Genomic DNA, 14,754 nt, shown 5'->3' with positions numbered 1-14,754 from the left:
CGCCACTCCCCACCCCACTCCCTACCCATGCACCTGCTAAGTTTCTGCTTGTCTCCTCATTCCTGTGACCAAGCGTAGGTCACCCACTGGATCCGTCCACACCCCACTCACCCAGGATGTCGATAAACTTCCTCTCTGGAGAGTGAATGTACTCAGGGACCAGTTTACTCCATGGGATCCACTGGTTGCGCTTGGGGTCAAAGTGGAAGTCGTACAAGGTCGGAAGGTGACCTGTGGAGGGCAATGATCTGTCCACTTCCCTTGGGGACACAGAACCACAGACTGTGTCCTGACCTGATCCTTGGGAAGGAGGCCATGCAAGGGCCTTGTGGGCCAGGCGGGCAGCAGGGAGGACTAGGAAGATGTCCCCAGCCTGAAGACCCTCAGCAGATGTTCATGCTTTGCAGAACAGGACAACCAATGGCCTTGACCCTTCACTGGGTGACGGGACCAGCCATGCATCTGGGCCAGAAAGGTGAGCCTGCTGCGGGGGATGGAACTGAGGGAGCAAGCAGCCTCGGGTGGGGGACATGGGGCACATGGACACAATGCCCTCCAGGGTGTGTCCCATGGCAAGGAACCAATCATCAGCTGAGGCTGCTAGAGCTGCAGTAGGAGGAGGTCCTAAGTGGCAGCTGTCACGTCTTCTGTCCAAAGATGTGTGCAGACAGAGAGGAGAAGGACCCAATGGAGCTACAGCCCAGCTCAGCCCAGCCCAGGCCAGCCCAGCCCAGCCCAGCCCAGCCCAGCATAACCCAGCTGCAGCCCAGGCCAGCCCAGCCCAGCCCAGCTCAGCTCAGCCCGGCTCAGCCCAGCTCAGCCCAGCTCAGCCCAGCTCAGCCCATCCCAGCCCAGCTCAGCATAACCCAGCTGCAGCCCAGGCCAGGCCAGGCCAGGCCAGGCCAGGCCAGGCCAGGCCAGGCCAGCCCAGCCCAGCCCAGCCCAGCCCAGCCCAGCTCAGCCCAGCCCAGCCCAGCCCAGTCCAGCTGCAGCCCAGGCCAGGCCAGGCCAGGCCAGGCCAGGCCAGGCCAGGCCAGCCCAGCCCAGCCCAGCTCAGCCCAGCTCAGCCCAGCTCAGCCCAGCCCAGCTCAGCCCAGCTCAGCCCAGCCCAGCCCAGCTCAGCCCAGCTCAGCCCAGCTCAGCCCGGCCCAGCAGTTGCAGGCACTAGGGGAAGTGAGCCAGCAAATGCAAGATCCCACTCTCTGCCTTACAAATCAAATGAAAATAATTAAATAACCATTAGAAAGAAGAGGAGTGACCAGCCAGGTGACAAGTCAGCGTGTGCAGGTCCCCAGGTCCCTGCAGTCCACACCTGGCAGCTCCCCGGGCTGGGCCCACACCCCCTCGGTGTCGGCAGTGGGCAGAGAGGCGATGCGCTTGATACACTCGTCGAATCTGCTGCGGCCGTCCTCAAGCAGGGAGGCACCCAGCGAGCAGTAGAGGGCTTCCAGGAAGTGGCACTCCAGCACGTCAGGGTCCTCCACCTCGCCTTCAAGTAGAGCGTCCAGCATCTTGGTCAGCTGTGTCACCTGGTGCCCAGGAAGACAGGTGTGTCAGCCCACAGAGCGCACTTGCATAGCGTCAGCTCCAGCCCAGATGCTGGGAGCCAGGAGCCCGGATGACGGGAGCTGCCCTGCAACCCACACACATGCACACAGGGGTGCAGCCCACTGGGGCCACCGAGGGCTACGAGGGCTGCACACCATGTTGAGGTCGGTCTGGGGGACGATGGTCTTCAGCTTCTCCCCCTGCCGCCCATCCACGACGCCCTCCACGATGACGTTGATGAGGTAGGGCACATACTTGTCAAACAGTCGCTCCAGGTCACTTTGCTCCACCTGGGGGACAACAGCACCCCGCAGCACATCTGACGGGGCTCCCCTCCCACCCCCACCACCGCCACCACCACCCAGGAAGCCACTCCTGGTGGCATCCGAGGTTGCAGCTGGCAGTGTTTCCCGTGGGTAAGGGGGTTGGTCCTCTATAACATTCCAATGCCATGGAGAGCAGGCAGACAGGGAGGGCGTGGAGCAGGAAGGCAAACACGTCCCACTGGACAGAAAGGGCAAGAACACGGTCAGGGCGAAGTGTGGACAGCCATGAAAGGTGCCTGTCCCCACTAGGGTCGCACAGGTCTGGAGGCATCCCTCCCTCCTGCCCACCAGCCCCTCCTCACTGCCTGCTCATCTCTTTCCTGGGGTCATTCTGTCCCCGTTTCCAGCTCCCCACTAGCCCAGGATTCCTTCTAGGGACACAGCTAGGTCATTATCAAAACCCTTTTTGATAAGGCTCTCACAGAAACCCTGAAGTGGTTGCACCACCAGCCACACTCACCTGTCACAGCCATTACTGCCCCATCCAAGGAGCCCTGTGCCACATGCTAGAGTCCAAGGTCAGAAACTGCTAGATCTCAATGGTCTGGCAAGCCTGGTCCTTCACACACAGGCTCATTCGGCGACACACCTCTTGGCTACTCGGCCGTCCAACTACTCCCGCAGAGTCTAGCAGGCACACAGCCATCTCGGCTTGTGCAGACATGGCCCTGGCTGCCTCCACACCACGATGGGAAAGCTGAGTGGTTGCCAAAGAAACCACACAGCCCTGGAGACTGGCCACAGTTACCATCCAGCTCATCACAGGGCAAGCTTGTCAGCTCCCGGGATGGACCACCAGAACAACTGCCGACCCGCCAGCTGCGAGTCACCTGCAACCCAGCATGCATGTTGGCAGCACATCCACTCGTCTGTGCTCAGTAACGCATGCAGGCCATGCTCGCGGGCCAGGCCCCCGTCACTCCCCCATCACATTCACATCAGAAACGCTCTCACCTTGTTTTGGATCTGGTTGACCCATTTTTTCCAGTACGGTTGATACTTCAGGTTTTTGGGGTCCACATAGACCATCCCACATCGAGACACGGTTGCAGGAGAGGCATACTGCAGATCTCCAACCTGGAGATAGCAAGACCACCACTCACAAGGGAGAGACTGGACTCCTTGCTTCAGACTCTGAAAACCCAAGCCATGGGGCTGGCGTAGTGGCTCAACAGGTTAACCCTCTGCCATGCAGTGCCAGCATCCCATAGGAGCACTGGTTCTAGTCCTAGCTGCTCCACTTCAAATAATTTTGCTCTTGCAAAAATTTTTCAATGAAGCCTTAGCTTGTGATGGAAAAATTACACTTTTTATATTTTGTCCTACTATTGAGAAATGAAAACATTATAGGCTATCTGACAAAAGCAGCTGAGTTGTTTGAGCCCCAACACCCAGCAACAAGCTCCACTTCGGCAAGGGTAAACCCCGTGAGCACACAGGACAACCTGCAACAGTGACAAACACCTCTCTCTTCCCAGAAAGCCCCGGCCTATCAAATCACTCAACGCACAAAACTTCACGCACTGCCAAATTTAACAGGCTAAGTGAGGAAACACTGAGAAGCGAGCAAGTCTCAGAACCACAGGCACGCAGGACACGGTGGGTCTTCGAGAAGAGACTGCAGGAAAGCAGAACCGAAGAAGGAGGTGAGAAACGTAGCCACTCACCTCGAAGAGCAGAGCACAGTGTGCCTGGAGCCGGATGCGCTCCCCGTTCGCCAGCGTCAACAGCTTGTTGTCATCCATCACGGAGTTCATGTTCTCCACCCACAGGGCATCCACATCTCCGTCAAACAGAATATACCTGCGGTGAGCACAGGGAGGGAAGCGTGGGCTCCGAGGGCTTCCCGGCCCAGCCTCGGCATCAGCTGGCCTCCCGTGAGTCCGCCGATCCAGACACATCAACGCCGAGCTCAGCACTAAGACTGGTGAATCAACAACTTCACACAAACAGCCTGATCTCTCCCTTTCCAAAGTTGTGGCTCGCTCGTTTCCTTATGGAATGGCTCACACATTCCCACAGGGCAACATGCTGCCAACGCTGACCACCTGCTGCCCACAGAGGCTAAAGTCATGACATCCCGTTGACTGTCGCCTTCTCTGTTTAAAGATTTCTGTCAAAGGCAGAGTCACAGGAGGAAAGGGAGAGGGAGAGACGCATCTTCCACGTGCTGGTTCCCTCCACAACATTCAAGGCTGGGCCAGGAGCTTCTTCCAGATCTCCCACACGGGTGGCAGTGGCCATCTTCTCTGCTTTCCCAGGCCATCAGCAGGGAGCCGGATCAGAAGTGGAGCAGCCAGGATATGAGCTGGTGCCCACAGGAGATGCTGGGGCTCCAGGGGTCGCCCTAACCCGCTGTACTACAGAGCTGGCCCCACCTGCCACCTGAGGTTGAGAATCGACTGTTACTGATCATTGGTTATAACCCCTCGTTTTCTTATGGCAGAGTTAAAAGGGGACTATTTCACACACCAACATGGAGTGGGTAGTGGGGTCCTCTTGCCAAACCCCCGGGAGCTGTGACTGTGGCCTTATGGGAGGAAGAGGTATCTGCAAATGAAAGTTCAAGGTCTCAAGAGCTCATTCCAGGGTTCCCAGGTGGGCCCAACCCAGTAACAGATGTCCTTCTAAGAGCAAAGCACAGGGAGTTCTGAGACACGCAGTGGGCTCAGACACACAAAGACATGGGCAGGACTGGGGCAGCACAGCCACGAGCCAGGGAAGGCCATGGAGCCACCAGGGGCTGGTAAAGCACAGCCATGAGCCAGGGAAGGCCACGGAGCCACCAGGGGCTGGGGCAGCACAGCCACGAGCCAGGGAAGGCCACGGAGCCACCAGGGGCTGGTAAAGCACAGCCACGAGCCAGGGAAGGCCACGGAGTCACCAGGGGCTGGGGCAGCACAGCCACGAGCCAGGGAAGGCCACGGAGCCACCAGGGGCTGGTAAAGCACAGCCACGAGCCAGGGAAGGCCACGGAGCCACCAGGGGCTGGGGCAGCACAGCCACGAGCCAGGGAAGGTCACAGAGCACCAGGGGCTGGGGCAGCACAGCCATGAGCCAGGGAAGGTCACAGAGCACCAGGGGCTGGGGCAGCACAGCCATGAGCCAGGGAAGGTCACAGAGCACCAGGGGCTGGGGCAGCACAGCCATGAGCCAGGGAAGGTCACAGAGCACCAGGGGCTGGGGCAGCACAGCCATGAGCCAGGGAAGGTCACAGAGCACCAGGGGCTGGGGCAGCACAGCCACGAGCCAGGGAAGGTCACAGAGCACCAGGGGCTGGGGCAGCACAGCCACGAGCCAGGGAAGGTCACAGAGCACCAGGGGCTGGGGCAGCACAGCCACGAGCCAGGGAAGGTCACAGAGCACCAGGGGCTGGACAAAGAGAGGACTGTTCTCCCTGGGCCCCTCAGAGGGTGCACAGACCAGCCCACACCTCACCTGGAGACTTCCAGCCTGTGCAGCTGTACAAGAACAAACCTGGGTGGTTCTCGGTGACTCGCTGCATGCCCTCTGCCCTCTTCCACCTGCCTTATCTCCCTCAGCGATGCCACCTGCCAGCCAGTGACAAACGCCAGTAACTCACTGTGTGGGCTGGCAGCCAGGCCCCTGTGGCTCCAGGGCGGCCAGCTGCAGGACCCTCCGGCTTGCTAGCCATGACGGGTGACGGCGGTGAGGCCCATCTCCCAGGCCGCGGCTGGACGCTGATGGGCACGCTCACATACACAGTTGTGTTTTTGTTTTTGCAGGAGCATCAACATGGTGTTTATTTTCTTCCAGTGTTCTTTTTCATTTTCAAGCCATTTCAAGCAGACAGGATTACAAGAATAAACTCACCCAAAGAACTCGCCTAGGCCCTGTCAGCAGCGTGCCACATTGGCTTGGTTCTGCTGAGTCACTTGAGGGTCAACGGCCGACATGACACCCAAACCGGAGCTTGCACTGGGTCCTGGCATTCCAGCTAGGGTCTCCCGCATAACCCAGGCTCGGAGATTGACTTCAGGAACCAGGCAGTGGAATGGATGCTTCCATGGGCCAGCTGAGAAGCGGTCGTGGGCCGACCTGGCCTGTCCTAGCAGAAGCCCCATTTCCCCGAGCTGTGGGAAGCTTGGGGTCAACCTGCAGCTGCAGGACCCCCGAAGTGCTTGGGACCACAAGTGCTTCTGACTCTGGATTTGTTCCTTGTGATTTCATGAATACTGTGCGTGCAATGAGTTGCCTTGGGGAACAGAAACCAGGCCTAGATATGACATGAGTATTTCGCATCCACCATCTACACACGGGCGGCTGAAGGGTGTTTCATGCAATATTCTTCAAGATTCTGCCATGATGCAAACTTGCCTAAGGGTACAGCTTCCCACCTGTGCCGTCCCGAGATCTTCAGCAAGTTCTAACTGGCGGGATGTTTGGGGTTTGTGTTCTCAGACAGGGGATCCTCAGTCTGGACCACAGAGAGATGCCCGACCTGCCGGCCGAGGGCTGGGGCGTGTACACAGCCGTGGGACGTCCCCACACACAACACGTCAACTACAAAGGGGGAAATGGCATGTGGGTCTGAGGAGCAGCACCGATGCCCCCGGCAGCGAGCCAACAGGCACCAGGCGCCTCTGGCCAGAGCTGCACAGCCTGCTAGAATTGGGTGACAAGCTTCCGACAATCGCCCACAGAGACCACTCTCACACACAGCCCGTCCAGAACCTTCCAGAACATCAAGACCCTAAGGAAATCTGGAGCAACTTCTAGAAATGAGAGAACGCCGACACTCAATCTCACAGACCCTCACCACAGCGTGTGGACAGGATGCCAGGCACCACTGCCACATCTGTCAAAGAAAGCAGGGCTCAGACAGCTGTTCCGGCACCTTCCGCAACGCTCTGCCACCTTGCTGTGTGGTGTGGGGACAGACCCCAGCCCGGCTCCCGTCCCTGGGCTCACGAGAGGCACATTCCCTCCCTGGGCCTCCGTGTGCTCCATGGTAACCTGGACACAGCCCCAGAAACATCCCATCAAGAGGTCCAATGGAGACCATGAACAGGAAGCACGAGATGGAGCTGGAACATCTGAGATCTGGCCAGCCTGCTGGAGCCGCAGCACGAAGCCACGCTACGCCCCGGCCCCCTCCCCGGCCCTGACCCAGCCTGGACACTGACCACCCCTCGCTGCCACACTCACTTGCGCTCCTTCTTGTCCGTTGGCCTGTTGATCTCCCTGAAGATGCTGGACAGCACGCCGTCTGTCCAGTCGCGGGTGGTGGGGTCCAGGATGCCATAGAGTTCTATGACACTCATGGCTTTGGGGTTCAGGATGTATAGCTTCGTCATGATCCCAAGCCTAGAGCGAGGGACAGGAGTCAGTCACGGCGCAGACAGACCTGGTGCTTCCGCATCTGGTCCAAACCAGAAAAGGCAACCCCAACCAACCTCCCCTGGGTACTCTACATGCCGAGGAACCAGCTTTGGGGTTTTTTTTTAAACCGAGAACACAGCCTCAACACAAAGGAGTTCCAAACTGGAAACAGAACTTCATCTAGTTCTCTTAGATACCACATATTCCTGCACGCGTCATGCCTGTGCAAATGCACAACCCAAGAAGGCATAGCGGAGACCATTTCCAGATCCCGGGACAGCAAGACAAGGAGCAAACCAGACACTCACGTTATAATACCTGCAGTTCCTCCAACACTCCTGGACAAACACCCACACAGAACCACACCTCGCGTGAACCACAGTCCACAACCCAGTGCGGCACACCTGACCCTTCTGTGTGATGTCACACTCACATGGAGGGGACAGTGAGCGTGTCACCTACCAACAAAGCACTGGGTGACCCTGGCTGCTCGGAGCCAGGGAGCCCGTGTCACAAAGAGGAAGGCGTGCTAACCAACAACGCCCACTTCCTCCTTCGCCTTTCTAGACTGTCGTAGGTCTGTGTTAGAGTGGTCCGCCCCCACTGGCCTGACTGGGCTGCCGTGGGAGTTGAGCAGCCAGGTGGGGGAGTCCTAGACGGACCCTGCTGAGCTGTCGGCCCGTCCCAGGCATGAGTGTGGCGTCTGTTGCGCACGGTCCATGCAGGACCACGTTCTCCCCTCCGGCAGCATTGCCCCTGCTGGGTTAGTGGCACCAAGGCCCTACCTGCCCATCCACTACCCCAACACCCTCGCAGCCCAGCAGCCCGGCTGCTGCTCCAAAGCAGCCCCGCCAGCTCCGGGCTGTCCCTGGAAGACAGTCATTGGAATTGCTGTCTCCCGGTCCCCACGTGCTGCACAGACACGGGGCTGCTTCATGTAAGGTGTGGGCTGAGCTCGGCAGGGCGCCCGGCAGACGCCTGGACTTTGAAGGGGATCGAGGACAAATTTACCCTCACAGGAGATCAGACGGGTGGGGGGACACGGCCAGCAGCCAACGCCAGAACCCGCCCAGCAGCCAGCACCCCTCAACACACACACACACAGCTCAACACCCTCTCAGCACACACACACACAGGTCAGCACCGCTGTCACACACACACACACACACACACACACACACACACAGCTCAACACCCTCTCAGCACACACACACACAGGTCAGCACCCCTGTCACACACACACACACACACACATCAACACCCTCTCAGCACACACAGGCGCAGGTCAGCATCCCCTTGGCACACACACAAACAGGCTAGCACATGCCCCTGACATAGACACCCACACCACATACACTTCGGTACCCCTTCAACACACAGAGGCATCTGACTCACTTGGTCTGGGCCTGGCACAGTGTGTTAATGACCACAGACTTGCCGCCCCCCGTGGGCCCCACCACCATTGTCGTGTGGCGGGTGAGCATGGTCTCAAACATCTGCACCACTTTATCCACCTGGGGACAAACAGAAAAAGAGCTTGATCAAGACGGGCCTCCTGCGGCACCATCCGTCCGATCCCAGAGCTGTGAGCCCACCCCTCACTCACTCGGACAGTTCACCTGCCTGCCCCGGGACACCAGCCCCGACACCACTCCTCTCTCCGGATCTGCCTGTCCCTGTCCGTGCCTAGTAAGGGCCACATGACACGTGGCCTTCGGTGCATGGCTTCCAACACTCAGCACCACGTCTCCAGGGCGTCCGTGCCACAGCACACTTCCGTGGCCACAGATCACCCACGCTCCCTTGCATGAAGGGATCACATTTTGTTCATCTACCAGGAAGCTGATATGCACGGTGCTGCTTTTAATAAACACAAAAGACCTTTACATTTTTAAAATGTTATTTTAGTTCTTAAAAACCGAGACACAGAACTCTGCCATCCACTGGCTCACTCCCAAAGAGCCCGCCGGGGCTGGTGTGGCGGCTCTGCCATGTGGCACCAGGACCCATATGGGTGCTGGTTCGTGTTCCAGCAACTCCACTTCCCATCCAGCTCCCTGCTTCTGGCCTGGGAAAGCAGTGGAGGACGGCCCAAAGCCTTGGGACCCTGCACCTGTGTGGGAGACCCAGAAGAAGCTTCTGGTTTGGGATCAGCTAAAAAAAAAAAAAACCCGCAAAACTACACAGCCCACCAAACTAAGCATGAGCGCGCGCACGCACACACACACGCAGCACCGCCGGCACGTGGCTCACCTGCACGGGCAGCACCACGTAGCCCCTCTCCTCCAGCGCCTGCTCCACAGCATCGTTGAAGTCTGGGTAGCGGACGCGAGGGCAGTCAAGCCCGGGAAACAGATCGGAAATGAGGCCCAGGAAAAGTGGCACATCCTCAAACACGAACTTAGGCAGGTTCATGTCCCGCAGGGCCCGCATCAACACCACGTCCTGGCCGGGAGTGAGCAACAAGACCGGGGTGCCGCGGGGGGACCGGGCACCGCTCGCCCAAGCCAACGTCCAAGCCTCGCCTGGGAGGGTGAGGACCACCCTGCATGTCCTGTGCTCAGCCCCTCCACACACCAGGAAATACACAAAATGTACCATCTTTTAAACGCTTACAAGATTTGCTTACAAAAAGGGCATCAATCTCTGTGACACATAGGCCGTTTTGTACGAAAATGAAACTCAAAATTTTATACACATCTAGGTTTAGATGTTGGGAAGTGCTGTGGGTTTTACCTTAAAGGGAAAAATCTAAACTGAAATAGATGAAGGCGAACTAGGAAAAGAAAATGACCTGTAGAAACTCAACAGAAAGCTTTGTAATGAGACGACGAGGGAGACACACACCTCTGCCCACACAGTAGTGGGGACTGAAGCCCAGCACTGCGTAAACCAGAGTCACAGGAGGCAGTCACAACCTCCACCCAACCCTTCCAGAAGGTTCCGGCAGGTTCCGGCGGGGGCCTTACCTCCTTTAGCTCGGAGGAGCCCCTCTTTAGCTCCCCAGCCATCACCAGCACCGACTTCAGGGCCCGGAGTCCGAAGTCGTAATGATGCTGCTTCGAGAGCTGCTCCCGGGCCAGCTTATACAGAACTGTCATCTTTTTGGCTAATGTCTATTTTTTTGGGGGGGGGAGAGATAAGAGAGGAAGAAGTCCAGTGAAAGTTGCTGTCCGTCCTCCCCTGCTCCTGCCCTGAGCCAGCGACAGACAGCATCCTATGAGAGCAGGAAGCTGGGCAATGACATGCCCACGCAGCAAGTCCAGCCTCTAACCTCCAGCCCGGGCCCTGGTCGACTCCTGCCTTCCCCAGAAGCCACCCTTGTTCAAGGCAGCCGGCCGTGCCCCAAACCCAAGGACACACTTGGCCCGCAAGCACAGCTCGGGGACGAGGGTTCGAAGCCCACTGGTGATGGTCAGGAACTGTGAACTCTCACCCCATAAGATGGCCAGGTGTGGGACAATCCCCAGAAGATGCAATTATTAATGGGGAAGGGATCCAGGGCTGGTAGGTTGCCTGCCCACACAGGGAACAAGAGAGGGTGACCAGCAGGTGAACCCTGGGGGAAGCCAGCTGGCCGGGGTTGAGTCCCCAGCACTGCATAGTACTCAGCTTCCTGCTGGGACAGCAGGCTGCGGCTGCGCAAACGGCCTTCCGACCAGTCGCAGGAAATGCACACCGTGCAAAATCCATACACAGATTTCTCCATGTGCCTGAAGCTGACATCTGTGAACACTTGCTACCATGCAACCTCTTGTGGGTCTCGCCCAACATTTTTTAAAGAGATAGCACCTGCAGGAAGACGGGGACCAGGCAAGGCCTGGCTGCGGGAGCCCCAGCGAGCTGTTGGGGTAGCAGGCCTGGGCACAGGAGCCATGGGGTGCTGTCAGGCAACTGGCATGGCTGCGGGAGCCACAGGGAGCCATCGGGGGCATGGGCCTCACCTTGGCCATCAGAAAGCCCTCGGAGAAAAGCATGATCTCGCAGATCTGCTGCAGGTCGGGCACGATGACCACCACGGGCCGGAATAGGGCCTTCACCGACTCGGGCAGCTCCGTGCGGCCCGCGTAGCCCGGGTTCATGGTAATGAAGATGCCCATACGTGAGTCCAGGGAGATCTCCTGCCCCTCGAACTGCCCGGGAGACGGAGGCGGTATCACCCAGGGTCAGCTTCCCAAGGATGTAGTCAAGGCTGCAGGGTGGGCAGGGGGCAGCAGGGTCCCCCCACCTGAGGCCCCCGCCGCGGGCACCTGGAAGGTGGTGAGCTGGTGGATGAGCGCATTGCGGATTGTCTGGATCTGGGACGAGATGACGGAGAGCACGGATGCGTCGATGCGGTTGAACTCGTCGAAGCAGCCCCAGGCCCCGCACTGGGCCAGGCCCGAGAAGATCTTCCCCACGGCCTGCAGTGCACAAAGCAGCAGCTCCAGGCGTGGCCGTGTCTGCAGCCACAGGGCGGAACATCTCCTGCAGGAGAGCGCCTGGGGACTGGCCGAGGGCACAAGGCCCTGCCTGGGCCTTTCCATTCACGTTCACACGTGGCATCAAACCCCAGACTTCCAGCTACTCTCCAAACACCAGAAAACCCAGCACGGTGGACGGAGGCTGCACATGCGTGCTCTCAAGCCACCATGCTCCGTTCCACGCTCTACTGCCTCTCCCAGCTGCCCCGCTCGTCCACACCATCCACCTGGCCCTGCTGGGTAAGCGTGGGGCTCTGGGTCCGCCTGTGACTGACAAAGCAGCCATGTTCACATTGAGACCACAGGGTAAAAAGCTGCCGACACCATTCTCCCAGCCGTCCATGTGCCATTCACGGCCCATGGTGCCCTGTCACCCTGCCCAGTGACACACCCAGCAAACCTACCTTGTAATCCATGCCCTCACCACAGTTGGTGACGACACAGAGCAAGCCCAGAGCTTTCGCCAGGTCCTTGGTGGTCTCCGTTTTGCCGGTGCCTGCAGGGCCAGCTGGGGCCCCTCCGAGATACATGGACAGCGCCTGTTGTGAACGGAATGCAAGGTGTACGTTTTCTGGTTCACAGGAGACAATGGGTAAAATTCCCAAGTGCATCACTCAGACAAAAGATGCAGGATCATGGTAGGCAGGTACAAAGAGACAGGAAGGAGGGAGGGAAGGAAGAGCAGAGATGCAAGGAGGTTGCGGACTGGATCCCAGGGCCAGGATGCCAGGCGGTCAGCTACACCTGCTGCTGGACGTGGGTCCGTGTTCACAGCACAGATCCCATCTGAGTGATGGAAGAATGGAGATCGGCCCTGACGTGGAGGGTGACACACAGCCCCCAGGGGACAGCCCTGAGCCCTGAGCCCACGGGGAGGCCAGCACAGGGCCCACGGGGAAGCAGGCCTGCAAAGTCACAGGCCTCCCCCTGACGGGAGGCCGGCTCTCCCACCCCCTGCGTGGCCACTCAGGGACAACGGGCACCACACACGAAAAAGCAAAAAACTGTGCTTCCATTTCCACAACACTTGTACACCAAAATAAGCGTACCTTTTTAAATACATACATATTTTATACTAGTTATACATATATATGTATTATATATTTTAATTAGTTATGTACAAGTCAAAATGATAGCAAGACAGAGAACTCCTGAGCTCTCACCCACTGAGTCACTCCCAAATATTCACGAAGGCCGGGCCAGGCTGAAGCTGGGAGCCAGGAGCTCCAGCTAGGACGCCCACTGCTGTCCTGGTGGCAGGAGCAGCCCTAACAGCTGGCCAGACACACAGCCCAACTCGCCCTTGGCTCCCGTTTTCCCATGAGCCTCTGGCAATTCATTTGTACATCTCCTGCAATGCCCTAGCCCCAGGCCACAGCAGCCAGGGCCCCAGTGACCAAGCTGCACCCCGAGATTCCCAGGCACCCTAACACTCCTACCCCCAAAGAGTGATCGTCAGGTTGAGTCCCAGAACACCCGCCCTCCCAAAGCTGCGACCTTCCTCCCACCTGAGTCAGCGTGAGGTAGATGCGGTCTGTGAGGGGCGTGATGACCAGGCGTCCGTTCAGGCCCATGTACTCGTAGCCGTAGCCGAAGGTGCCGGTACACTGGCGGATGTTGAGCTCGTCCGGCTCGCGGTCCCAGTAAAACCGCAGCTGACTTTCCCACTCGAACTCCCGCGCCTCTGTGATGCTGCACAACAAGAAGTGGGTAGAAGGGAGACCGGGTGGGGGTCGGTGTGCTGGGGGTGGAGCCAGGGGCGGGGCCAGTGTGGTGGGGGTGGAGCCGGGGGCGGGGCCAGTGTGGTGGGGGTGGAGCCGGGGTGGGGCCGGTGTGGTGGGGGTGGAGCCGGGGGCGGGGCCGGTGTGGGGGTGGAGCCAGGGGCAGGGCCCTGTGTGGAGGGGGTGGGGCCAGGGGTGGGGCCTTGTGCTGGGGGTGGAGCCAGGGGCGGGGCCTTGTGCTGGGGATGGAGCCAGGGGCAGGGCCTTGTGCTGGGGGTGGAGCCAGGGGCAGGGCCCTGTGTAGCGGGAGTGGAGCCAGAGGCGGGGCCTTGTGCTGGGGGTGGAGCCAGGGGCGGGGCCTTGTGCTGGGGTGGAGCCAGGGGCAGGGCCTTGTGCTGGGGTGGAGCCAGGGGCAGGGCCCACCTGCCGCGGATGAAGGAGTCCACGATGTCCCTGGCGTGCACGTCGATGATGAGCACGGTGTTGTACTTCTTGCGGTCATTCTTGCTCAGCTGCGTGGTGATGCGGGTCACCAGCTCGTCGATCTGCTGGTGCATCCGTTTCCCGTAGTTCTTCATGGCCTGCTTCTCCCCGCGCTGCACCTGGCGGAACACGTCTTCCACCTCCCACGTCCACCACACCTGGCTAGCCACCAGCACCACCATGCCCTGGTACAGGAGCATCCAGTCGACTCTGCCAGAGCAAGCACATCCGTGAGGGGCGTGGGAGCTGCAGCCAAGACCCACACCTTCTGTCCAAACATGCAGGGAAAGGAAAGCCTGAAGCTGGACAAGGGGCAGCGAGACCCTGACTGCAGGGCCGTGCACCTGCTGGCAAGGCTGGCCCTGCCCTGAAAACCAAACACGGACGGGGCACGGGGCAGCCCAGGTCACCGCACAGGAAAGTCAGCTGCCACAGGTGCAGCGGAGGTCAAGGGGCCCCAGAACTGGGGAAATTCACGTGCTATTTCCAAGCATGGAAGCACCACCATCGCCCTGAACTGTGGTGAAGGCCAGGCCCCCTGCCTGGGCTCGCCTTTGCCCACACCAACGCCGCCACAGCACCCAGCCCTGCCTACAGCCGAGGCCTCTGCTGCCAAGTGCAGTTCCCCCGCCCCTCCCTGGCTCAGCAGCTGCCAGACTGCCCCACTGGAGGTGCCGATTCCCAAAGCAGGAAGCACCCGGACACCTTCAGGCCGAGCCTCTGGTTCAGCCCTGCGCTTAGAGCTGCAAAATGCAAGTTCCGGAAAGTGGCATGATGGTTAGCAGTTCACAGCTCAGAGCAAAATCAGGTCCCTAAGTCGGGGTTGGGGTGGGGGTTCCCATGCCTGCACATGCTCAGAATCCCCCCACA

At 59.3% G+C, this 14,754-nt stretch overlaps 1 protein-coding gene across 1 annotated transcript in view; it reads right to left on the bottom strand.

Moving 5' to 3' along the window:
* Positions 1-14,754, bottom strand: part of DNAH10 (dynein axonemal heavy chain 10) — an 85,211-nt gene that overhangs the window by 35,513 nt on the left and 34,944 nt on the right. The window contains exons 31-44 of the mRNA XM_040987127.1: positions 13,825-14,094; positions 13,189-13,372; positions 12,085-12,219; positions 11,468-11,620; positions 11,162-11,350; positions 10,187-10,333; positions 9,471-9,662; positions 8,613-8,731; positions 7,044-7,202; positions 3,542-3,677; positions 2,829-2,951; positions 1,704-1,838; positions 1,313-1,529; positions 112-231 (exon numbers count right to left, since the gene is read on the bottom strand). Of these exons, the coding sequence (XP_040843061.1) occupies positions 112-231; positions 1,313-1,529; positions 1,704-1,838; positions 2,829-2,951; positions 3,542-3,677; positions 7,044-7,202; positions 8,613-8,731; positions 9,471-9,662; positions 10,187-10,333; positions 11,162-11,350; positions 11,468-11,620; positions 12,085-12,219; positions 13,189-13,372; positions 13,825-14,094 (2,279 nt within the window). The remainder of the gene's footprint in view (positions 1-111; positions 232-1,312; positions 1,530-1,703; positions 1,839-2,828; positions 2,952-3,541; positions 3,678-7,043; positions 7,203-8,612; positions 8,732-9,470; positions 9,663-10,186; positions 10,334-11,161; positions 11,351-11,467; positions 11,621-12,084; positions 12,220-13,188; positions 13,373-13,824; positions 14,095-14,754) is intronic.

Source organism: Ochotona curzoniae, unplaced genomic scaffold (assembly GCF_017591425.1).
Source record: "Ochotona curzoniae isolate NIBS_2020 unplaced genomic scaffold, NIBS_Ocur_1.0 contig_46, whole genome shotgun sequence".
Lineage (NCBI taxonomy): Eukaryota > Metazoa > Chordata > Mammalia > Lagomorpha > Ochotonidae > Ochotona > Ochotona curzoniae.
Note: the sequence above shows the minus strand (reverse complement) of the source record. Positions and strands in the feature narration are given on the sequence as shown.